The sequence below is a fragment of the Tamandua tetradactyla genome, chromosome 16, assembly GCF_023851605.1.
Source record: "Tamandua tetradactyla isolate mTamTet1 chromosome 16, mTamTet1.pri, whole genome shotgun sequence".
Lineage (NCBI taxonomy): Eukaryota > Metazoa > Chordata > Mammalia > Pilosa > Myrmecophagidae > Tamandua > Tamandua tetradactyla.
The window spans coordinates 78,632,914-78,657,416 of NC_135342.1; the positions used below are offsets into that span (position 1 = coordinate 78,632,914).

At 57.3% G+C, this 24,503-nt stretch overlaps 1 protein-coding gene across 6 annotated transcripts in view; it reads left to right on the plus strand.

Moving 5' to 3' along the window:
• The first annotated feature begins 2,441 nt into the window (after positions 1-2,441).
• Positions 2,442-24,503, plus strand: part of OSGIN1 (oxidative stress induced growth inhibitor 1) — a 29,686-nt gene continuing 7,624 nt past the window's right edge. Inside the window, exons 1-2 of one of the 6 annotated variants that reach the window (XM_077133156.1) lie at positions 2,442-2,561; positions 20,535-20,629. In XM_077133156.1, the coding sequence (XP_076989271.1) occupies positions 20,573-20,629 (57 nt within the window). In that variant the 5' untranslated portion in view covers positions 2,442-2,561; positions 20,535-20,572. Of the gene's footprint in view, positions 2,562-20,528; positions 20,630-21,558; positions 21,695-24,503 lie in introns of those variants that run through there. The other 5 variants (XM_077133160.1, XM_077133158.1, XM_077133157.1 and 2 more) reach the window with 5 other exon arrangements.

Genomic DNA, 24,503 nt, shown 5'->3' on the forward strand with positions numbered 1-24,503 from the left:
CTGCATCCAAGGACTGGGAAGGTGGGGGGTCAGCTGCTGCCGCCAGGGGCAGATGTTGCACGGAGCCCAGGGAGGGCTTGAGACGCTGATGTCAGAACTGGTGACAGCCACCTGTCGGGCGCAGGACACCAAGGGCTTCCCTCGGGTCACGGTACCCATCTAAGGGCGGGGTTCTGTGTGCCTGAGCTTCATCCCCCATGCAGGCGCCAGGGCCCTGCACACACCCGGCATCCTCAGTCATCTGTTCCACTGACATCACACCACAGCTGTGCACGCTGAGCAGAGGGCAGCTGGTCAGGCTGAAGGCGCCGGTGCGTTTCCCCAGCACCCAGCTGTGGGCCCTAATCCAGGCTTCATCACCACCAGCCGGCCACCCTCACTGAACTGGCAGTAAGTAAACGTCTCCATCTGAATTTACAAAACAAATGAAAGCCAAAGAAGAGCCATCTTTTGGTTGGTCTGCTTTTTTATTAATTGGCATTCCAAGTGAGATCTTTGTTTATTAAAATGGTTCTGTGGCTGCTGGGGAAAAAAATAAGGAAAATGTTGGACGTGACGAATTGAGGGTCCCTCTGCATGGCCATGGGGCCTGGGGCCTAGCAGCCCCCCACAGGCCCTTGGCCACTCTCCTTCTCTTGAGGAGGCCACTGCAGCAGCCACAAGGCTTCCGGATTCTGCCAGCCCAGAGCCGCTTCTAGAACCTTCTGTGGTCTAGCTTCTCCCACTGCCGCTCCTGCTGCTGGGGAGAGGTGGACACTTGCCCTTCCTAGGCCTGCAGGACCCGCCTTCCCTGGATGCACATGGCTTTGGAGCATCTCTGAGCTCACCCACCATCTCCTCGGATGCGTGCTCCCCTAAAATCACGGCACAAACTCACCCTGGGCTCGGAGGCCACGTGCTGGGGTCAGTTCAGGAAGACCTCCTGGGGGTACGGCCGGAGACGGATGCCCACTGCCTCAGGATGCACACAGAGAAGGCAGGCGCGCTTCCTCGGCAGCACAGCCAGCCCCTTGCGGATGGGCGCCTCTGAGAAACAAGGTCCCCAGGGCCTGGGGCCGTGTCTCGAGGGGGGTCCACACAGAGCACCCTGCCCGCTGGCCTCCCGGTCCTCCAGCCCGTGAAGGGCTCTCAGCAGACACGGCTCACCTCCACCTACCTCGGGTTTGTCTGTGGAGGAGCCTGGGCCCCAAAGGGGTGTCAGCACCGAGGAGGGGAACTCCCTGCCCTTGAAGTGGGGGGGACCCAGGATGGCAGTGCCCTGACCAGGTGTTGGGGGTGGGGGGTATCCCCGGAGGCCAAGGATGCAGTGGCAAAGGGTGGGAGGTAGAACCCAGACTCTCTCCATGCAAAGCCTCAAGGGCACTGGACATGTCAGCCTTGCCTCAGTTTCCCCCCTGCAACAGGAACTCCTAGTTCCCGCTCCCCCCACCTCCAGGGCACATTGTGGGCAGGTGACCTCCCAGGTGGGATTGTGTCTGAGCCATGGTTCAGGCATTTTAAATTTAAAACAATTTTAATGTTTTAACATTTTGATTGTGGTAACAGATATGCAACATAACATTTCCCATCTTAGCCACTCTTGGATGTGCAGCTCAATGGGGTTCATTACAATCACAGTGCTGTGCGCCCCCCATTGCCCACACTTTGCCATCCCCCAAGTAGAAACTCTCCCCCCTGCCACCCCCACCCCACCCCAGCCATCCCCCGGCCACCACCCCCAGCCACCTCTAATTTATGCTCCGTCTCTGTGAATCAGCACATTCTAGTTATTTCACAACTGGGAGCTCACACAATACTTGTCCTTTTGTGTCTGGCTTATTGCACACTACATTATGCTTTCAAGGTCCATCCGGGTTGTCGCATGTAACAGAACTTCCCTCCTCGCAGCTGAGTGAAACTCCAGTGTTCTCACTTTGTTTCTTCATCCATCTGCCATGACCTCGGGATGCTTCGACATTTCAGCCGTTGGGGACAATGCTGCTGCGAGCCCTGGTTCCCGAACAGCTGTCCCCTGGCACCGGGATGGCCGGGCCCTGTAGATAATTCAGGTGGTTCAGCTTCGGCGACCTGCCAGGGCCCCCCAGCCAGAGGGCAGCTGCTGCAAGTCTGTCTGTCTGCCTTTCTCCCTCCCCTCCCAGTTCACCCTTCTCCCTGCTGACTTCTGCACCCCTGTGCTCACCTGGCCCCCAACACCACCCTTCACCACAGGTGCAGACAAGCCCCTCCGAGGTGGGGTGTCTGCCCCCAGAGCCCTTCAGTGCCCACCTACAGGCACCACTCATGTGCTTGGCCAGGTGTGCCCCTTTCCGGATGTCCCTGGGGAGGTGGAGGCCAGCCTGGCAGGGCGGCAGAGGAAGGAGCCGGACAGAGCTCCTCTGAGGTGGCCCGGCCGCCAGGCAGGACTTTGTGATGCCACAAAAAGGCCAGCCTGGCCTCTTATCCCCACCTCCCCTGTGGTCACATCCAGGGGGGCCCCCAGGGGAGGGCCAGCTCCACTGCTGCCTGCTCTCCTCCCAGCCAATGCCTGCGATCCCCACTGCACACAGCCCACTCACCACCAGGTAAGAGGGCCGCCATGGGGGGGTAGACGTGCCCTGGGGGAGCCCTGGGGCCTGGTGGGGGTACCTGGAAGGGCTAGGTGCAGACCCCCGGCCCAGAGAGCAGGAGGCGCTCTGCAGGGGAGGGAACCAGGCCCCCTGTCCCGCCATCCCTGGGTGGAGTTCAGTGCCACCACTGCCTCACCGAGATCTCGGAAAAGTGCCCAGACCCCTGACCCTCAGTCTCCCCAGCAGTAAATGGTGCTAGCAGGGGTCCCCCATATACTGAAGCCCACCAGCCATGGTTGCTGCACCCAGAGCTGACCACCAGCTTCCCAGCCAGGCCCAGCCGTGCTGCCCAGCACCCCTCACTCCCCAGAACACAGCCCTTACCAGCCCCCATCCCCTCGCCACCATGGGCCAGGCCTGGGACATGGTGAGGAGTATCAAGGAGGGGGCACGGGGGCCTGGGGTGGGTTCTCCTTCTGGGGTCTCGTCCTTGGCATCAGGTCTCCCCGAGCAGCTCAGGCCATAGGCGCCGGGTGTCGGGGGTCAACCCCCCCAGGAAGGCTCTGGGCACCAGGTGTGCGCTGGCGGCCCACAGGATAAACTGCAGCCCCCCGCCCCCGCACTGGGCTCTGGCCTAGGGAGCTTCGGTTCTCGAAGGCACGAGCCCTCCCTGTCCAGCTCGTCCCATTCAAGGCACTGCCTGGTTCCTGCTCCCCGGTCCTGCCAAGGCAGGCAGGGCTGGGGTTTGAACCCAGGCCTCTGAGGATGGGTTCACTGCACATTAGAATCCTGGGGGCTCTGAACAAAGCCGAAACCCAGCTCCAATCATCAGACCCGATCAGAACCCCTGCACAGGGGCCGCACCAGCCCTGTCCCAGACCCATCAGCAGGGGACAGAAAGCTGGGCTTGGACAGTGGCCAAAGCACACGCCCCACACCTGCCATGTCACTGTGGGATATCTCCTGCACCCCAAGCCCCCGGTCCCCTCCCCAGCACTCAGGAGCTCACTGAGTCGCCCCAAGCCTCTCCCGTCCCCTGCCGCCTATCTGCGGGTCTGCAGTTTGGCAGGGTCAGCCCCACTCCCAGCCATGGGAGGTCAGTGCCTGCGACACACAGGGGCCCGAGGCCACAGCCGCTGCGCCCCTCTTGTGCGCCTTTCTGGCTGGCTGACATGGGGAAGGTCAGCGTGTCTCAGTTTCCCCATGTAAAGTGCCTGGGGCAGCAGCTACCTCGTGGGGATGCTGGGAGGACCCAACGAGTAAAGCGGGGAAGTGCTGAGCTCAGTAGGAGCAGGTTAAGGGGTGATCCCTCACCCCGGGTCTGCTAGCAGACGTCTTCCCACCTGCCCCTCTGCAGGCCAACGGCCCGAGCACGCTCGCTCGGGTTCACACCGGTGGCCGCTGGCCTGTGATGGGGAAGAGGAACTCACCTCCCAGACTGTCTGCTGCCCGTCCCCGGCTTAGAGGGAGCAGCCGCTGGCAGGTGCAGCCAGGTGGAGCAGGGCCGCACTTGCCTCTACCCCGAAGCCACCTTTGGCAAACAAAGGCAGAGGATGTGCTGCCAGAAAGGCTGATCGGTGCCCCGGCCAGGGCAGGCAGGGGCCAGGGCTCTCGTGCTCCCCTGGGCTGCCCTTCCCTGCACCCCATGCCTGGGTCTCCCTCCCGGGCCTCTCTAAATCCCAGGAGTGACGGAAGGGCTCACAACTGGGCTAGAACGGAGTTCACAGCCCTAACCTAAATAAAAACGCCTTTCCCTGGGCTGCAGTTGCCTGGCAAAGCCCTGGCAATAACCCATCACCGCAGGCAGTTGGGGACTTAGAACAGATCTTCTCCCCCAGTCTTGGAGGCAGAACCTGAAATGGAGGTGTCCTGTGCCTCCATAGCCTCTGAGAGAGGGTCCTGCTCAGCCACGTGCAGCTTCTGGGTGCCCCACCCTTCCCCACCCCAGTGTCTCTTGGCTTGTGGCTACGCCCCTCCCGTCTCTCTCCCATCTTCCCACAGCCTCCCCTCTACATCTCTGTCTTCTGTTCCTTAGTTGGACATCGGTCTCTGGATTTAGGGCCCACCTAGAGAATCCAGGACGACTTTGTCTGGAGGTCCTCAACTTAATTACATCTACAAAGACCCTTTCTCCAAATAAGGTCACGCCCGCAGGTTAGGATGCAGGGGGATGCATGCAACCCACTCCCCCTCCCTCCCTTCTCTGCAAGCCATGATGGTGTCTACGCATGGACATGGAAAATTAATTGGGCCTCTCCTCCCTGCGCCCCTCCACTCATTAGTAAAAGGGTGGGGAGAGGAGTGGATGCATAAACTTTGTAAGCTGTTAGAGATGTGAAGTCCTTTGAGAGCCCAGTCTGACCCCCTTGTTTTCAGGTGAGGGACCCAAAGCCCCAGCCGTTTGCTTCTGCGCCATTTCAGACCCTTCTGCTTCTCTCCCCGACGCCACCATCGCCTCGCCCCCGACCTCAACAGCCTCTGCCTGCCCTCGCTGCCTCCCACTTTGCCCTCTCCTTCTGCCCCAGTGGCCTTTCTGGAACCCTGCCTGGCCCATCTCCATCCTGCTGAACCCTTCACAGGTTCCAGCACCCTCGGGCAACATCAGCTTCTGCCATGGGGCCAGCCTCTTCCTCTCCAGCCTCCCTCTCCCTCCCCACCGGCGAGGCGGCCTGAGAACCACCTGCCGAGCCACTTCCAGGATTTGTGACTGGGCCTAGAAGCATTCCCCCTGCCCCCAGCCCTGCCACCTACAGCCTGTTTTGGCTCGGCTCTGGTCACTCTTGCAGAGAATCTCTGCGACCCTCCTAGCCACTCTCTCAGCTTCCCCGTGCCTGGCCACCAGCACTCGTGGGATTTGCGGCTGTCCTCTGTGGGTGTGTCCCCCCTCCCCTGATCGGTGAGCTGTGCCGGGACGGCCCCTGGATGTGCTTCCCCTGTGCTCTCGGGCAGATGGAATGTGACCTGCCACCATCTCGTGGCCAGGAAGGCACCCAGCTCCGGCCCCCTGACTCCCAATCCAGTGCTCTCCTTGGTCTCAGCCAGAGAGAAAGCCAAGTGGCAGCTCCTGGCGATCCAGGGCTTGGAAGGTGCCTGCTGGAGTGACCCTTCTGACGTTGTCTCCTGGGACAGGAAGGTCAGTCCCAGTGGGAGGTGCCAGGGGACCATGGTCATGCTTAAGGAATGCTGTAGGCCCTTTTACACCACACACACTTACTGAGCAGCTACTGTGTGCCAATCTCTGTTCTAGGCCCTTGGGGTACACCAGTAAACAGGATACAAACACCTACCCTCCCAGAACTTGCGTCCCAGGGTGAGGACTCAGACAAACAAATGAATAAATAAGTGTATAATTCGTAGCGTTGGGAACCATGTAGGAAAATAAAGCTGGGTGAGTTACTGGCTCATACCAGTGGCCTGAGAAGGCCTCACTGAGATGACAACTGAGCAGAGGCCTGAGTGAAGCAAGTCAGGTGGATAGCTGAGGGAAGAGCATTTGGGATTCAGGGCCAGTGCAAATGTCCTGAGGCAGGAACATGTTCAGCTTGTTCCAGGAATAGCAAAGAGGCCCGGGGAAGTGGAGAGATGGGAGAGGAGGTCAGAGAAGTGATGCCGGGTCAGCAAAGACCTGTAGATAACTCTGGGTGAGAGGGGTAGTGGTCAGAGAGCTAGGGGCAGGATCTGGCTTCGTTCCCATGTGGAGAATTTGCTGTAAGGGACAAGGCGGGGCATGGTCAGGAGGCTTTGCAGTAATCCTAGGCTGGGAGGGGGCGACAGCTGGCATGGCACAAAGTGGCCAAATCCCAAATGTATTTGCGGGCACAGCTGATGGGACTTGCAGATGGATTGGGGCGTGAATGAGAGAGGAGCCCAGGCTGACTCGGAGCCTTTAGCCTGAGAAACTGGGAAGATAGAATAGCCTCCTCTGGGAGGGGTAGGGCAGGGAGCTGGGTTTGGCACCCGGCATGAGCAGCTTTCCTGGTTCAGGGATAGGAGGTGACTGGAAAAGTCCTGCTTCTGGATTTCCCCTTCACCTCCCTGCACCTCCCTCGGCCACTCCCCACCTACCTGGAGCCACCAGCCAGTGGGAGGGGCGCGGAGACAAGGCATGCCAGGGCCCAGCACCACCCTGTCCCAACTCAGCCAGGTGGATCGGCCAGAGGACTCCGTGTCCCTGAGCGCCCAGGGCGCGGCCCCACCACCCTCGGACCCCCAGCAGGGCCCCCCATGGCCTTGGTGTCGTCACCACCTGGAGCAGGCTGGGCCAGCTCTGCAGCTCCTCAGCCACAGGGGTGGGCAGGCACAGCAAGCGCCTCTCTGGGATGTGGTCAGCAGTAGTGACAGAAGCTTACCATAGGAGGGCCCAGAAACCCGGGGGCCTCTGCCAGCTGCAGACTCTTCCAAATAGGGGTGTGCATGCAGGCGAAGGGAACTGATGGGATGGCTTCCGTTAACAACAGCATCTACACTGACCCCGGCCACATTTCGCAGAGCCAGCCATGACACTCCGTGCTGTGCGCATTCCTGGTCCAGGGGGGCCAGGAAAGGGGGTGTTATTGTCCCCATTTTCAGAGAAGGAAATCGAGGCCCAGAACTGTTAATGAATTGCCCCAGGTCACACGACTGGGAAGCAGCCCCTGAGGGCGAGTCCCTAACTGCCCTGCCTCTCCAAGCCCTGCACAATGGGGCCTCTGCCCACCTCCCCCAACCCCCATTCCTCAGCCCCAGAGTTCAGGACACCCACGTCCCACGCTCTGCTCAGACACACCCAGCCCTTCCAGCCCCCGGGCCTTGGCACGTGCTGCCCTCACTTTCTGGGGTGCTCTTTCTGTGCCTGGCTCCCCATCTTTTCTTCACTTCTTCTGAGTGGCTTCTCCAACCACCCCGACCTCACCCCAGATCTAGTCTTCTTCTTGCTTTTCTGATAACTCATCCATTCATGCAGCACCCAGGGTTCAGCTTCCCCGGGTTCAGAGCTGGACAGAGAAGGTCGAGAACAGGCCTGGGAGGAACCAATGGGAAATAACCAGCAGGCCAGGCCTCCCCCCCACCCCCCAGGGAGATGGAGAACACCGTGCGGCCAGCAAGTCTGTCCGCAGGGGGCAGGCATTGTTGGGGGGCCACACACTCAGCACTGGGCCAGGATCATCAGGCTGGAGCTTCCTTTACGCATCGGTCATGGCAGCCTCGGGGCCAGGACCCCTTTTTACTGTTCAGAATAGTAACAGACTTCACCCAGACCAAGTGCCGTTCCCATTTTAATTGGGTCATCATAACAAGCTCCTGGGCGAGGAGTCAGTGGTCACACTTGAGCCGGCACCGGAATCCTCCGGAGTTCCCGGTCCAGTGGGCCTGGGTGGAGCCCAGAAAGTTGTACTTCTAGCACCTTCCTGGGGGAGGCCGATGCCACCCTTTTGGGAGCCACACTTGGAGGAATCCCTGCCCGGGGCCCGCGGAGGGACAGACCCCCTACTGAGGACAAAGGGTGACTTGCTGCGTCATCACACCGGCGGGCACAGAGGAGAGCCAGGTGGCCCCTCTGTTGATCAAGGAGGCACCTGTGCCCCGGGGTTTGATGATTAGAAGGCCAGGTGGTTGCAGAGAGGAAACCAGGTGAGGAGGAGACCTGGGTCGGCTGCCGTGCGCCCCTCAGTGCACAGCCAGCCCCCCGAGTGCCAAAGAAAACGTGCCCAGCCCAGGAAGAAAAGGCCTTACCTGCTCAGGAACTTGCAGACAAAGCCCACATCTGGCTAAGGAAGGAAGCCAGGAAAGTTGGAAGCGAGGTCTTGGGAGAAAGGGAAACCACTGTGTCCAGGCTGAGGGGCATCGAGGTCTTGGGAGAGAGGGAAACCGCTCTGTCCAGGCTGAGGGGCATCGAGGCAGAAGAATTCGGGCCCAGGAGACAGCCCATTAGGGCAGGGGTCAGGGCTGCAGGCCCGTGTGCCCGCCACGCTCGGCCTCGCGACGGGGTGCGGTCCACCCTGACCAGCGCCTCCTGCCTGCTGGGCATCCCGCCCGGCTCTCCGGAAGGGCCTCCCAGCATCACGGACTCTGCGGTCTGGCCACAGGCCACACAAACCCTTTTGCTCAGAAGGGAGATAACAAAGGAGGCTGAAGGATGCGTCAGGGCTTCAGAGACGCTGCCCGGGGGCAAGACCTTAGAAGACAAGGACGATCTCATCAGGACAAAAAGGGAGGGATGAGTGTTCCAGACAGAAAGGACAGGGCGTGCAGGACAGAAAGGACGTGTGTTCAGCCAACTGTGGGCTTCAGATATGGCAGGAATGTCAAGCTCAAGGTGGGACAAAGCAAGACACACAGCTGGGGAGATAAGCAGGGGCTGGCAGGGTGGTGGTCCACGGCTCTGCTGAGTTTAAACTTTTCTCTCAAAGACAGGGGCAGCCATTAAAGCCTTTTAAGCAAGGGAGGGGTGTGGTGGGATTTGATTCTAGAAAGATCTCTCAGTGGCAGGGGGCAAGGAGGAAAGATGCTGTTGAGAGGCTGCTGCACAAATTCAGAAGCAGAAGGTGCACCAGTGGGAAACCTCACAAACATTAACACTTGCCTTCCCTATGACCCTACAAGTCTGTATTTAATCCAAGAAAATGAAAGCCTGTGTCCACACGGACTTACCAGGGAGCGGTCATGGAAGGCGCAGGAAGCAGCCGACATCCATCCACAGGAAATGGAGAAACTACTGAGCTACGCAAGCAGTGGAAGAAAAGCTGTTACAGTAAGGAAGAGCAAACCCTGGACACACTCGTCAATGTGGACGAATCTTACACAGAATATTGAACAGAAAGAAGCCAGACACCAAAGAGAACATTCTGTCTGATTCCGTTTATATAAAACTCAAGAACAGACAAAACTCACCCGTGGGGACAAAATCCAGAATAAGGGTTGGCCGAGAGAGGGCCTAAGGGAACTTCTGGGGGCTGGAAATGTTTCATGTCTTGATCTGGTTGGGGGCTGTGCTGCTGGTTTGAATCTGTGGTGGACCCCGGAAAAGCCATGTCCTTTAATCCTCATTCAATATTGCTGGATGGGAGCTCTTTTATTGTTTCCATGGAGATGTGACACACAATTGGGTGGGACTTTTTGATTAGATGGTTTCCATGGAGATGTGTCTACACCCATTCAGGGTGGGGTTGCTTACTGGAGCCCTTTAAGAGGAAACCATTTGGGAAAAAAATTGAGAGCCATGAGAACTCATGCAGCCAGAGACCTCTGGAGATGAAGAAGGAAAACACCCCTGCGGGAGCTTCTTGAAGCAAGAAGCCTGGAAAGGAAGGTAGCAGATGTCACCATGTTTGCCATGTGCCTTTCCAGTTGAAAGGGAAACCCTGAACGCCATTGGCCTTCTTGAACCAAGGTATCTTTCCCTGGATGCCTTAGATTGGACATTTCTATAGCCTTGCTTTAATCTGGATATTTTCACAGCCTTAGAACTGTAAACTTGCCACTTAATAAATTCCCCCTTTTTAAAATCTGTTCCATTCCTGGTATATCGCATTCTGGCAGCTTGCAAACTAGAACAGGGGGTCACACAGGTGTAGATGAAAACTCAAAATAGACAAGTCTATTGATCTGTCCACTTAAAATGTGTGCACAGGACTGCATGTACATTATATCTTATACTATAAAATGATGATGATAACACAGGTGAGAGGTGAAGAGGGCCTGGGGGAGAGGCAGGTGGAGAGAAAGGAAGGGCGTGGCAGTGGTTGGACTTTGGAACCCATCACTCTGGAGTCCACTCCCAGGAGAGGGACATGGGCAGGGGGGAACAATGCGTTGGGTCTTGGACATAAAACCCCAGGAGCCCCCCATGCCCATGAGAAACCCAATAGGTGGAGACGCCCCAGAGAGCTCTGGGTGAGCAGGTGTCAGAGGCCCTGGGGAGGCTCGTCCAAGGTCAGCATAGAGGTAAGACCAGCCGTCTGCCGGTTCTCTTGTCCCCTCCCTGAGTCGTGAGTGGAATGCGTCCTGAGCAGGAATGCAGTACCTGGGCATGGCATGAATGAATGAATGAGAGAAAGAGATTAGGGCCAGATCCCTGGTCAATACTTTTGTTACCCTGAAAGTGAGCAGCCGGCAGAGTCCCACTCAAGTGGCCCCCAGATGGTGTCTGGCCAGGGTCAGCGTGGCTGTTGTGCCACATGTGAAGTCTACATCTCACTGTCAGAAGGACCCCACGCTTGTCCCCGGCTTGAAATTCTGCATAATTGTCTAACAAGGGGACCCACATGGGCATTTTGCAGTGAGCCCTGCAAATCGGGTAGCTGGACCTCGTTCTGTTCTGGAGAAGGGGTTCTCTGCACAGCGTGGAATGGGGTGGAGGCCGCCAAGCCCAAACAGAACAGCCATGGGGAGAATTTGGGGGGTCCAAGACAGGTGCCTGCAGCATGGGGGATTCAGGCACTGCTAGGATGAACTCAGGAGGAGACCCACAGACAGTCAGATCCTGCCACACCTGGGTTCCTCCTAGCCCCACAAGGTCCCCAGCAGAGAAGCTGGCACCAGGCAGAAGAGGGCATTTGATATTGGCTGGCACCTTGGGCCCACAGCTGCCAGTGAATTTGTAGGATGAGGCTGGACTTTGGGAGCTGGGCCTGAGGCCCCAACCAGAGACTCGGTCCTCTCTGCTTCTGTGGAAGAAGCCACACCACCAGTTCCAGAAGGAAGAGGTCATTCCTGGGGAACCATACCCCTGTGACCTTCATCCCACTGCGAGCTCAGCCGCTGAAACGGCCTGCAATCACACCCCACACTGTTCCACAAGTTCCTGGTACCTGGCCCCGCCCAAGAGGTGCTTCTTTTGCTCCTTTCTGGAGCAAAGTCTTGACCTTTATCCTTTCTTGGGCAAAGGGCCGCTGCCCTGACCCGACCTGTCCTCATTGTCCCCACAATCTTCTCAAAATGCCGGTCTGGTCACCTCATTGGGTATCTGCCCTTTGACCTTAGGAGAAAGACCAAACTCCTTCCATGGCCACCAAGTCCTACATAATCTGGCTCCTGTCTCCCTCTCCAGCCTCCACGGATTCCCTCACATGGGCCACCAGCCTGCCTTTTTGTTTCTCAGACTTTGTCCAATCTTTGCACCGGCTGTCGGCTCCACCTAGAAGGCCTTTTCCAGCCTAATCAATTCTTACTCATCCTTCCATTCCCAGCCCTGTTGTCTCCCTCAGGGAAGCTTCTCCAGACAACCCACGGTGGTCATTTGATCACAGTTCACAGGCATGTTTGCTCATCTCCCGCACTGCCCTACTGGGCCCTCCTGCCCTCCAGGCCAAGGTCCACCTGGGCCCTTATCTCCACCACTGTTTGCTCACCTCTCAGCACAGCGCCTGGTGCAGACATTCCTGTTGGTTGAGTAAATGAAGGACAGAGGAGTTTTGAGCCCCCTCTGCAGAGGCCACTATCATTTCAAGAGGGAAGCAGCGTGGTACTGAACGCCAAAGCACATTTCTATTGTGTGACCCTTGATCACTTCCCTGGCTGGACCTCAGCTTCTCCACCTGGGAAAGGAGGCTCTGAGCTCATGTGACAGCTCCTGTGAACAAAGATGTCCTTGTGCCTGACCATCCATGCAAAGAAAATGTCTAGCTTCTCCATGGGCCCCAGAGACCCCACGGTGAGGAAGGCATAAGGCAGGGGATGATCTGGCCCTGCCCCTCTCAGGGAAGACAGGGTCCTTACACCCTGATCAAATGGGGATGAGGACGAAGATGAAAAGGTGATGGTGATGAAATCATGTGTGATGATGATGATGACTCACCAGAAGGACCCAGGCCCAGCCAGAGGAGGCCTTAGCCTTGACACCTGGAATCCTACCCTCCGGCATCATCACCGTGGCACACGGATATTCCCAGATGAGGGCAGCCTGGGCTCCACCGCTGCAGCAGGCAAGTCAGCAAGGCACTCTCCACCCCAGATGGCCAGACTGCTCCTCCACCTTCAGCCATGCCCCAAATAGCGGTGACGTCCATGGGCCCTGCCCGACCTGACTGGGCATGTTGGCAGGCACCCCAATCATGCAAAAGGACAAGCCCCATGCAGAGTCAAATGACAAGCTTTCAAACATGCCAGAGGGGGCTCATCAGGTCCTGCTGGATGCACCCAGTCAGGTTGGGCAGATTTGGACAGGAGGCCCCTTGTCCCAACTATCCCCTTCCTCAGTGCTCATCATAAGTCCCAGAGTCCGTGCCCTCCTACCACTGAATTGCCATCTTCTAAAAATGCATGGGGGATGGGGTGCGAGGGTGGCTCAGTGGTAGAATGCGCACCTGCCATGTGGGAGATCCGGGTTCGATTCCCAGCCCATGCACAAACAAAGAAATCGACAGAAACAAACAAAAAATTCAACAAATGATGCTACAATAGCAGGATACTCACATGGAAAAATAATGAAATGTGATCCCGCCCTACACCAGGCAAAAAAAAAACTGCATGAGGAATACTTGTTCATCGAAGAAAAGCTAAAAATGCAGATAAGGTAAAAGAGAGATAGCAATGATGATGATGTGGTGGTGATGATGAAGAGATGAAGATGATGGTGGTGATGATGATGGCGATCATAAGGATGAAGATAAAGATGGTAATGAAGATGAAATGGTGATGATGAAGATGATGGTGTTGAAGATGAAGATGGTGGTGGTGATGATGATGAAGATGGTGGTGGTGATGAAGATGAAAAGGTGATGGTGGTGAGAATGAGGATGATGATGGTGATGATGAAATCATGTGTGACGATGACAATGACTCACCAGAAGCAACTTGTCATTCGATCTGGTCTAACCTGGGGCAGCATGAGGAGAGACACAGCTGGTCTCGTTGCCTCCGAGATCAGACGGAGGAGGCTCGTCTCGTGCGTGGGGAGGGACGTGGGTGAAACCGGGGTGTGAGCCCGGCTCTGGGGAACTGCTGCCTCAGAGGCCTGGCTCGGCCCCCCCTGGCCCGTGATGCACTCGTCTGAACGGTGCTAATAACGGTGTCCTGAGGATTGATTTTACACACAGTGCTGAGCACCAGCGTGGCACTGGATAAGGAGGTAATAAATCATAGCTTTTATTATCATTTTTGTACCAGACTTGCCGTTCTCTCTGGGTCACTCTGCTTTGCTGGCTGGCCCCACTTCTCCCTTCCCCCCAGACTGCCCTGCTGTCTCACCCCCAGCCAGGGGGCCCTTCCAACGTGATGTGGAAGAGGCTCACACATCTGGCCCCAAGCCAGGGGACTCCCGAGTCACAACCAAAAAGGGGAAGTCACCAGTTCCGTGAAGACTCATCTGCCTGGCACTGCTGGGCTCGGGGTAAACAAGACTGCAGCTCAGGAGAGTCCCAGGTCAGCAGCTGTTGGAATGACCCCATTTCTCTCGACTCCACCCGCCCTCTCCGTCTCTCAGTTAGAGACCGTCTCGGCAGTCTCCCCTGCTCCCCGAACTTTAAGCAGCATCTCTGTGCCAGCCCCACCCACCCTACACTCCAGTGGAGACTCCTCCCCGATCTAATCAGCCAGGTACCTGGATGGACCCACTAGCGCCTCGAACCCAGCACCGACGAGACATAGCTCTTGCTTCCCTGCCCCACCCTCACCCTCTTTCTCATCCAGTCTTCTCAGTCCCAGACAACGGGCCCATCATCCACTTCATGCCTCAAACCAAAACACAGGCCAGCTTTCCTGACACCCCCTTTCCTTCCAGCTCATCCCCAGTGGCAGCTGGAGGCAGCCCATGCCAGTTCAGGAGCCCACTGTGGACATCTCTTTGCAGCCCCACACATCATGGGCACAGCATCACCCCAGCAGGGTGGGAAGTATTTACACCATGGAAATTGGCAGAGGCTACAAGTCAGGGCTCTCTGTTTGCCGGGAGCCAGTGGTTAAACAGTTACCAGCACACCATTTCACCATTTCTCACTCCCCAACTGACCTATCGAGAGCTCTAAAGTGGGCCAAGGACCCAGGCACCTGCCCCACTGCCCCAGCCTGCTGGCATCCCACTCCTGGCCCCTTGGCTTGTACCAAAGGTCATGGCCACAGCCCCTAACGGCGCTCCTGCTGCCACTCTTGCCCAGTCCCATCATACTCCAGCTAAAAGCGCCCCCGAGGCCCCCCACATCAGGCCTGGCCCTCCTGCCACACCCCTCCCCCTTCTTCCTGCACTTCCTCAAACCACGCCAGCCAGTTCCCACCCCCACTTCCCTTGACCTCGAATGCTCCCCACCCCACCCCTCACCTCATCTCCCCTTTTCAGAGGAGCTGAGATCCACACAGCCTCTTTTCCCCCATCCCCTGATCTCCTCTCCCAAGTTCCCTCCTTGTCTTTTTTTTCACTCTACCTCCCTATGCTGGGACATGAAATGCTGTCCGACTACTTGGCTGGTTTAAAGTTTGGTCTGAGCTCACAGCAGGTGGGACCCAGCAGGTTAGGGGAAGAAAGGGGGTGTGAGCCCTGCACCCCACGGAGCCTTAGGAAAAGGACAGCTGCCCTGACCGCAGCCACCTCCCTGGGCACGTGGGCTCAGAGGTGGAAGCAGAGGGGCCTGGCTGGACCGGGAATAAAGCAAGGAGGGGCCCCCAGCAGGGCAGCGGGAGGCAGGCGGGGCGCGCGTGTGCAGGGAAGGAGCCATCTGGAGCCAAGTCAGGCTGGGGCTTGTAGGCCGGCCTGGGTGGGGCCCGAGAGCAGCGGACGCCCGTGGAGACTCGGCGGGGAGCACAGGGTCCAATGAGCCGGTCCCACTGAGCCTCTGCAGGAGGAAGAGGCCAGCTGGGTCCTTGAACCCCATCTGCCACAGTCTCAGGACCCCAAACCCTAAAGCTGCTTCCCGGGGTGGCCGAGGGGCCTCCTGGGCAGGCCACGTGTTGGGCGTGTGGCTCCTCTGCAGAGAAGTGTGCCATATGCCCACGCAGCTGTTTTCCCCACTAGGTCCCTAGGAAAAGGCCTAGCTCCCCTGGCATTAAGTCAGGTCACCCAGGCGCTGACCCCACCTGGCCGAGAAGGCAGGGCCCGGAGGGTTTGCGAAAGCTGATAAAAACAGCAAACAGAGCTTTTGTTAGCAGCTCGTGGGTGCTGAGAAATAAAGAAAGCTGTGCCCCTGCCACAGCCGTGATGCGAGGGAGAGCACAGTTCAGGAGTCCCAAGGTCGCTGTGGTCTCTGGAAAGGGCAATGAACTTGGACTAGAATGGGCCGCATACCTGTTAGAAGGAACTGGAAGCTTAAAAACGGATGAGGGTTTCTGTTGTTTTTTTCTTTCTTTTTCTGAATTGATGCAAATGTTCTAAGAAATGATCATGATGATGAATATGCAACTATGTGATATTGTGAATTACTGATTACATATGTAGAATGGAATGATCATATGTTAAGAATGTTTGTGTTTGTTGTTATATTTTTTAAAAATTTAATTAATAAAAAAGAAAGCAGATGAGGGGCTGGTCAGACAGCCCCCAGGCCACTTGAAGACTGCAGGCAGAAGATGCCAGCATGCTGCCGGACGGTGGATGTGTCCTTACGGCATGACCCAGGGACAAAAGGGACCGGGCCGGACCCTTTTGTGGGGCCCTGGCTTTCCAAGGGCCAAGGGAGGTGCACGCTAAACTCCAGCCCCCACGTCTGAAGCCTGCCCAGCAGAATCCCAGCACACCCTCATGGATTACCAGCCTCCAGGAGAAAAGAGGCGGCCACCCCTAGGTCCTGGGAGGGAGGCGAGGCAGGTGGCCGTCGCTGTCCTCTGTCTCACTGGAGAGGGCAGGGACAGGGTGCGGCTGCTTGTAGAGGGGCCGGGGGTGGGGTTTCGTTTCTCCTCCCAGGACAGTGCCTCTCCAGCACCAGAGTCCCTGGAGGCTTGTGGAAATGGGGATTGCTGGGCCCACCCCCAGAATTTCCAAACCAGCGGGTCTGGGGCGGGCCCCAGGCACTGCTGATGCTGTTTGGCTGGGGACCCCCTTTAGGAATTACTGCCCTTGAGGACGTTTGGGGGGAAATGCAGGCAGGACAACAGGAAATAAGCAGGTGCAGAGCTCTGCGAGCGTGGGAAGTGACTCTGCGCAGGGTGGCCTCCTCTAGGTGGCAGTGGGTAGGGAAGGGGTGCCTGCCTTTGACTGAGGCAACCAAGGGCCGGGGAATGAGGACACTGTGGGGCGGGTATTGTTATCCCCGTCCCACGGGCGAGGAGACTGAGGCTCAGAGATGTGATGTAACCTGCCTGAGGACACACAGCTAGTAAGTTCCAGAGCCGAGATACAAACCACTGTCCCTGGCTGCACAGGCGGGGCTCTTTTCACTCACCCCTCCGCCCGTAAGAGACGCATCCGATGGGGAAAGGGTCTCTAATGGGGTACCACAGGGCGCGATCCGAATAGGACCAATCCAAAATTGATTTAAATATAAGGAAGGCGTGCCAACTCATGGGCGTGCCTGTGACACAAAGCCAAGAGGGGACATTAACGCTCAAAAATATTTTTGAACTATTTCCAGAACGTGAATTTTCCGGAAGCAGCACCTCCATCCTTCATTCCATCCATTCCGTTCATCACTGTCCATCATAGTAATACTGACCTATTACTAAGCTCCTGGGGCTGTCCTGGGGCTGTCCTGGGGCTGGGCATCTGTGATACATCAGAGAGCGAAACCAGACAGAAAAGCCTTGTCTCAATGAATTATTTTTACTTAGAATACTACTACTGTTTATTATAGGAAGATGGGAATTAGAATTCTAACACTACACCCGCTATCCCTTGGTCCCAGCTGTCCGTCTGGCTTCTCTTCTTGTCCTTACTCCTTTCCTCCTCCCCCCCAGAGGCCGACACATTGGATGGGGCATCAACACGACCTGGGGGTCTGCCCCCCTAGTCTACATATGCCGGAAGACGTCCTCCCCTGCCTCCTGGTCCTGTCTCTGCCCTTTCCGACGGCTGCACGGTGGCCCCGGCTGGGTGGGAGCCTCGCTTTCCTCAACTCTTCTCAGTGCTTGGACAGGGATGTCGCTGCCAGTTTTCACAATGAATATTAATGTGATGATGTCTCCTTGCTTATTATTTAGCTGTAGTAAGACATATAACAGCGTTCCCCACTTTAACTCTTAAATTCAGGCTTCAGAGGTGTTCGGTGCAGCGCCGGGCTGCCGTCCCCATCTGCCATCACCGCTTTTTCGTGATTCCCAGCAGAGAATTTGGTACCCCTGAGGCAATAACTCCCCATTCTTTCCCCAGCCCCAGCCCTGGGAACCTCTCAGCTACTTGCTGTTGCTATTAATTTGCTTATTTTAGGTATTTTATATACGTGGAATCGTACACGGTGTTTTTCCTTTCACGTCTGACTTATTTCCGTCGATGTAGAGCTCTCGAGGCTCACCCATGTTGGCACATTGTAAGGACGTCACTCTTTCTCGTGGCTCAGTGGCATTCCATCGCATGTCTAGACCACATTTTGTTTATCCGTTCATCTGATGGATGCTCGGGCTGTTTCCACCTTTTGGCGATTGTGAATAATGCCGCCCCTACCATTTATACCCAGTGATGGTCTGAAGAAGGAAAGCGGTTTACAGACATAGGCTGGAAGGGGGTTCCATGACCTGCAGGCTGGATCTCAGCTCAGCCACCTGCAACGTTGAGGGCCCAGGGATCGCAGCTGGAAATCCTGATGCCCAGGCCCTGTTCTCGACTGGGGCTGGCAGAATCCCTGGGTATGGGGCCTGGGCATTGGTATGTTTTTTAACGTTCCCCTGACAACTCAGTGTACAGCCAGGGATGAGATGCACTGCTCTGCCTGCAGGCAGATGTCACCATCCCCATTTCCCAGGCTAGGAAACGGGAGCTCAGAGAGGTTAAGCAATGTGTCCAAGATCACACAGCCAGCAAATGATGGAGCCAGAATCCCCACGTGTCTGACTCCAAAGTGGAAGCCTTGTACAGAACTAGGCTGCACTTGCTTCCACCCTGATGCTGGGGCAGAGACACTTTCATGCTCTGTGGTTCCTGAGAAAAGAAGGAGGGAGCTGGCAACGTGGTTGGAAGGGGTCAGGCCCCCATGCAGATGCTGTCCTGGGGCCTCTCCACTCCCTCCCCCGGCCCCTTCCTCCCGGGCTCTCTGACACCCAGGGTCCTCTCTGCGTGGCGGGCCGGAGCGGACAGGCCTTCCTGGGCTCTGGTCCCTGTCCCCACCCCGGCACCCTGGGCTGCTCCGCTGGGTGGGCCTCCCCTCAGGCCCAGCCTCCCTCCTCCAGGCCCACCCTGCAGGCCCGGCCGTCCTCCTGGCTTTGCAAACAGGCGCGACACTGGACAAACTCGAGTTGTCACGTCGCGCGCTGGAAGCCGCGGGTCCCTCCCGCCTGCGCGGGCAGAGGGGGCTGTGATCCCAGTTCTGCCTCTCCTGGGGGACTTGGTGATTTGCACTCGGGCCTTTGCACCCGAGACAGAAAAGAGGCGAGCATCTGACCATCGGGGTTGTAACCCCAGCTCTGCCCCTCGCACTGTGTGACCTCAGGCGAGAGACGAGCCTCTCTGAGCCTCGGCCTGGAAGTGTCCAGCCTTGGCTGCAGTGTGGGAGCTGCCAGTGGAGGGACAGGGGACAAGGAACAGGAGAGAAAGGGCAAGGAGGGGGCGGCCTTGGTACCCAGGGGTGGTGCTGAGTTTCCTGAGGGAGAGTGGGGTGCGCTTTATATATACAGGCAGTGGCTTCCGTGTCCTGGCCCGGACCCCCAGGGAAGCTCCCTGAGGCCACTCCTACCCTCTCCCCCACCCTGCAGGGGGCTTGAGGTGGGGTGCTGGAGTGGCCGCCTAAGCACCACAGGCTCCTCCCAGGGCCCGGCCCCCCGAGCCCTGCCCAGATTTGCTCCCGTGGTCACCATCTCCGCCTTGGCAGTGGCAGTACGCAGATGGGGAAACCGAGGCTCCGTCCGCCCGCCACTTGCAATGCTCAAGGGTGACCACCCGTCCTGGTCTGCCCAGGGCCGAGGGGCCTTCCGGGAGGGGTGGATGTTCAGGGCTGCACCCAGGGGACACCGGTGCCTATGTACAGAGCGGCGGGATGGCACATGAGCCACACATGGAACTGAAGTTTTCTAACAACCACAAATTTCTTTTTTTTTTTCTTTCATTTTTTGTATGCTGTATGGCAGGGTCACATTTCATTATTTTTCCATGTGAGCATTGGAAAAATAATGGAAATTATAATTATATAAAAAATAATGGAAAAATAATGGAAATTCCGTTATTGTTGAATTTTTGTTTCTTTGGTTTTTGTTCGTTTTGTTTGTTTATTGGAAAGTGCGTGGGCTGGGAATCGAACCCGGGTCTCCTGCATGGCAGGCGGGAATTCTACCATTGAACCACCCTTGCACTCCCCAGCCCTAAATTTCATTTTAATAATGGATTTTATTTAACCCAAGATATCCAAAATATTTTCATTTCAATATACACTTCATGTAACCCATATAAACATTATTAAAATATCTATTTTACCTTCTTTTTTTCATACGTAGATCTTCAAAGTCTAGTGTGTATTTTACTTTTTGGGATAAGGTTACCAGATAAAATGCAGGCTGCCCAGTAAAATTTGTATTTCAGAGAAACAATGAATACATTCTTAGTTTATGTGCAACATTTGGAATGTACTTATACAAAAAAAAAAGTTTTATCTGAAATTCAAATTTACCTGGAAATTCTGTAGTTTATATTTGCTCTGTCTTAGACAAGTTTCCAAAATCAATTTTAAAATTCTGTTTCCAATAATTGCATGGTGGGTAAACAAGGTGTCAGGGATAAAAGTCCACGACTTGCCCACAACTGACCAGATCAGCAACTTTACAAACTCTGGAAAGGGGGTCAGGTTTGGGGGGGCGGGAGCGGGGCAGGATGGCGGGGGACCTGGAAATAGGCCTCCTGCTCAGCACTCCCCCCAGACCCTCGTTCCCAGGCACCCCGAGTCTCGGCCCCACCCTCAAGGTGGGGTACTCTGACCCTGGGTGTGTGTGTGTCTCTCTCTGCCTCAGTTTACCCATCTGAAAACCCCGGAGGTGGCGGACCTGGGATGGGGTATTGGAGAAAGGGAGGTGGCAGCCTGGGAAAGAGGCAGCATGAACAAGAGGTACGTCTGCAGAAGCTGCCCTCCCCAGGGTCCTGTGGGGTGCATTTCTGGGCTCCCCTGTGCTGGAATCCTGTCTGTGTACTAGGGGGCGGGGCGGGGCATGTTGGGAGTGTGACCAGGAGGCCACACCTCAGCTTATCCAGTCCCCCACAGTGGGCTGGAGGTGGGGAGCCAAGTCCCACTGGCCCTTTGCCCTGCCCATCAACTGTGTCAAATGCCCCCAGCAGGTTGCTACTGCCCATGACCCAGGAGGAAGGGACGATGGGTGCCCACTGGGCACGGGTAAAGCTGAGGCTCGGGACGGGGAGTGCTTGTCCAAGCTCGCTTCACCAGGAAGGGAAAGAGAATGGAGTGGGTGGCTGGCCTTGTGTTTCAGGCAGGGAAGCCAAAACCAACCTCTTTTAACTGCACTCTTGCCCCAGGCAGAAGAGGCTGTTGGCCCCATTTCTCAGATGAGCAACCTGAGGCCCGGGCATGAGGCAGCCTGCCCAGGGGCCCGGCGGTCACTGGAAGAGCTGGGTTCCCAGCCTGGGTTTTACTAGGGTTTTTACCAAGAGGCAAGGTGGAGAAGAAGGAACAGGGGCATGTTTTTCCCTATAAGAGCCAGTTCCTGGGGGGGAGCAGGGGTCGGGAGAGCGGCAGGGGTGGCGGGGGGCGCAGCCATCTCCGCAGGAAAAGGCCAGGTGGGCGCCTCTGGGGCCACCAGCTCCCCAGCGAGCCTGGAGCAGGGACCTGGCCCGCAGGAGGCCTTGCCTGGGGTGGGCACCCCGAGGCCCAGCCCCCACATGCGCCGCCCTGCAGAGGCCCCTTTAAGGCCAGCCCCGGAGCTGGCAGCAGGACGGTGTGCGAGTTCATTCATCCAGGCGCCCTGCTGACTCACGCTTATGAAAGTGATTTTCCCGGCCCCGCCCACCTCCTCCCTCCCCGTGAAATATCCTCGGCTTCCCCGGGGCCTCTCACAGCCTCCGGGATCCCCACGGGGTAACGGGTGTCCTGCTTCCGTGGTGGAAACCGCGACCCCCTGGCCAGGTTTCACCGGGTCTCCCTCCGCCCACGGCCCATCAGGTGAGTGGGAACCAGGGAGCAGAGAGGAGGTGCTGGCCCCGAGGATCTGCAGGGCCCTGGAGCTGGGCAGGGGGCACCCCTGGGTGGTCCTGAGACCCCAAGCCTGTGTTCCTGGGGAGCCCGCCTGCTGCCCCCCACCTCCAGCCTTCCTCCTGGTCTCCAGGTATCTGGCTCCCTCAGCCCACAGCTGCCTGTGTCCGAGCCCGGCCTGGCCATGTGACCGCGGCTCTTGGCAGGAAGGAGGTGCGGCCACCCGGGCAGGGTGCCCAGCCCTGAGTCGGCTGGCTCCCGCCGCAGGCCTGGTGGCTTCCCAGGGGCACCCCACCTCTCATGCCTGGGAGGGGCAGACCCAGGGTGCCCAGGCACGGCCCCCGCCCCCAGGGATCCCAGGGACTTTCTTCCCACTGCTGGGGAAGGGTGGGGGGTGTCCCCAGACACTGGGGGAGGCTAGGGGAGGGGGCAGGGTGCCAGAGCGCTGGGGGCTGTGCCACGTCGGGGTCATCACAGCAACTTCTCGTCCCCATCCCGGCCCCCGCGGCATCACCGCTGCTATGCCTATTTACTCCCAGGGGGCGGGAGCCGCCCCCTGCACAGCCCAGCCCAGCTGGGTGTGCCCGCTCAGTGCTGGGTGCCCCCGGCAGGATGCCGCCTCCATCCTCCAGCCTTACCTGGTCACTCCCTTGTGCCATGGGGAGAGGGAGCCCCTAGCCCCCTGACAGGGCCGTGGGCCAAGTGAAATGCGTAAGGGCCCCGGAGCACGTCGGTGAGTGCGGCCAACATGGGACCTCCTGGCGTCTCAGAGACGTTTTAAGTTTTGCTAACTTCAGAAGCATCAATGCCACAACTCAAAAGGAGCATCATTCGAAGGCATACGTCTTTCCATTTCTCTTATGCTTATTTGAATAGTCAATTTAATTTTTTTCCCCAGTCATCTGGGGAAAAAACTTAACTTCAAATTAAAAAGCAACTACTGTATTCCAGTATCACAACACTAAAAAGTGTAAAGAAATGGAAATCCTTAAATGCTCAGACTAGTTTTCGCACGGATGGCACAGCCGCGCCCGGGGTCGTGAGAGCTTTAAACTGCACAGGACTGTCTCACTGTGCACAGGAAGTGGCCTCTCCATGTGACTCCTGGACAGTGACCTCATGTGTTAGGCATCCAGAAGCTTCTGTCCAAGGGCCGCAGGTGCTGGGAGGGAGCACTGAACCTGGAGCCCAAAAGCCCTGGGTATAAATCTGCCTCCTCCACTTTCTCCAAAAGGGAGCCAGTGCAGATTTCGCATCTATTAAAAGGGGTCCCTGCAAGTGCCTCCCCGTTGGTGGGGACAAGAAAGGAGGGAGCACAGGGGGAGGCTGGAGCCAGTTCACTCTTTGGTCTCGGGGGCTTAGGTGGGTCCAGATTCCATGCTTGTACTGTGGGCTCAGCTCACGGAATCGAATCCTGGCTGCATCACCCACCAGCTCCACCACCTCCACGTGGCTTCACTTCCCTGAGCCTCAGTTTCCCCTCTGTGAGGTGGGAGGTTGCTGTGAGGTTAGAGATGATGAATGGAAAGAGCTTAGTGAGGATGCCACAGGTGTGCCCTGCACCTCATAATCCCGTGGACAGTGGAGCCCAGAAATAGGGGTCCTTGGTGCAGAGAGACAGGGCTCCGGAAACCACACCCTTACTCGCCAGGGCCACCAGGCAAACCCACAACTGGTCAGTGGGATCCCATCTGCTGAGTGCCAGCTCAGTCCCAGCCGGGACCACCACTGCCTGCCCGGTGACCCACCAGTGCCAGGCTGAGCAGGGTGAGCGGGCTGCAGGAGGGGTCCCCGGATGGGACAGGGCCAGCTGCCTGGTCACAAATCCAGCTCGGCCCCAGCAAGCCAGGGCAAACATCCCGCAGACAGCAACACGCTGTCAGAAGCTCTTGGGCCTCAGTTTCCCCATTGGTAACATGACAGTGACTGTAAGAGTACTTTGCTCTTTTTAATTGAATTAAATGAGTTAATGTGTAAACAGGCTTGGGGCACAGCTGACTCCATAGATGTGTAGAAATGGGCAGTGGTGGTGGCTGGGTGCCACCTTTCGTCTCCCAGGGAGGGCAGGCGGCCTTGGACACTGGGGACGCAGGGCTGAGCTAGGTGGCAGGGGAGGCTGTCCCGGACCACAGGTGGTTCTTGGGGATAGGAGAGCACTGGCTAGAGAGTATGCGTCCCTGATATGCCACTTCCCTGCCATGGGATGCTGGCACGTCCTTCACCCCTGAGCCTCCTCTCCTACCTGCAAGACGAGGCGACCCAGCCCACCATGCCGCGAATGCCATCCCTTAGAGGCCAGCTTCCTCGCCTGCCTGCCAAGGCGTCGGCCCCTTGTCCATCTGCTCCTGACCTCCTGCCCGGCTGTGGACACTGGCATCTATTACCTGTACTCATGGGGATTTTATCAGCCTCTTCAAAATTTTCCAGAAATGGGAATTAGTTGCCAACTTTCCCAAACCAGATTTCCAGGTCCAGATCTCCGCTTTCTCTGGAAGAAATCCGAAGGCCAGGAGACCTGGGCCCTGCACCCCTGACCACAGCAGGCAGGGGGGCTTCAGGGTCGCCGCTCGCTCTGGGCAAGCCCCTGTGGCCCACACCCCCGGGACACCCCCTTGCAGGCATGGCGGTCACCAGTTAGGCCTGGTTTAGGACGGTGACCTCTGGGCCCCAGCCCACACCCCCATGAGATGGGATGATGGCTTCAGTGGTTCTCAGCCTCGAAGTTCTTGATAAAGATATGAGAAAAAAATGTGTAAAATGCCCAGGAAATAATAAGTGC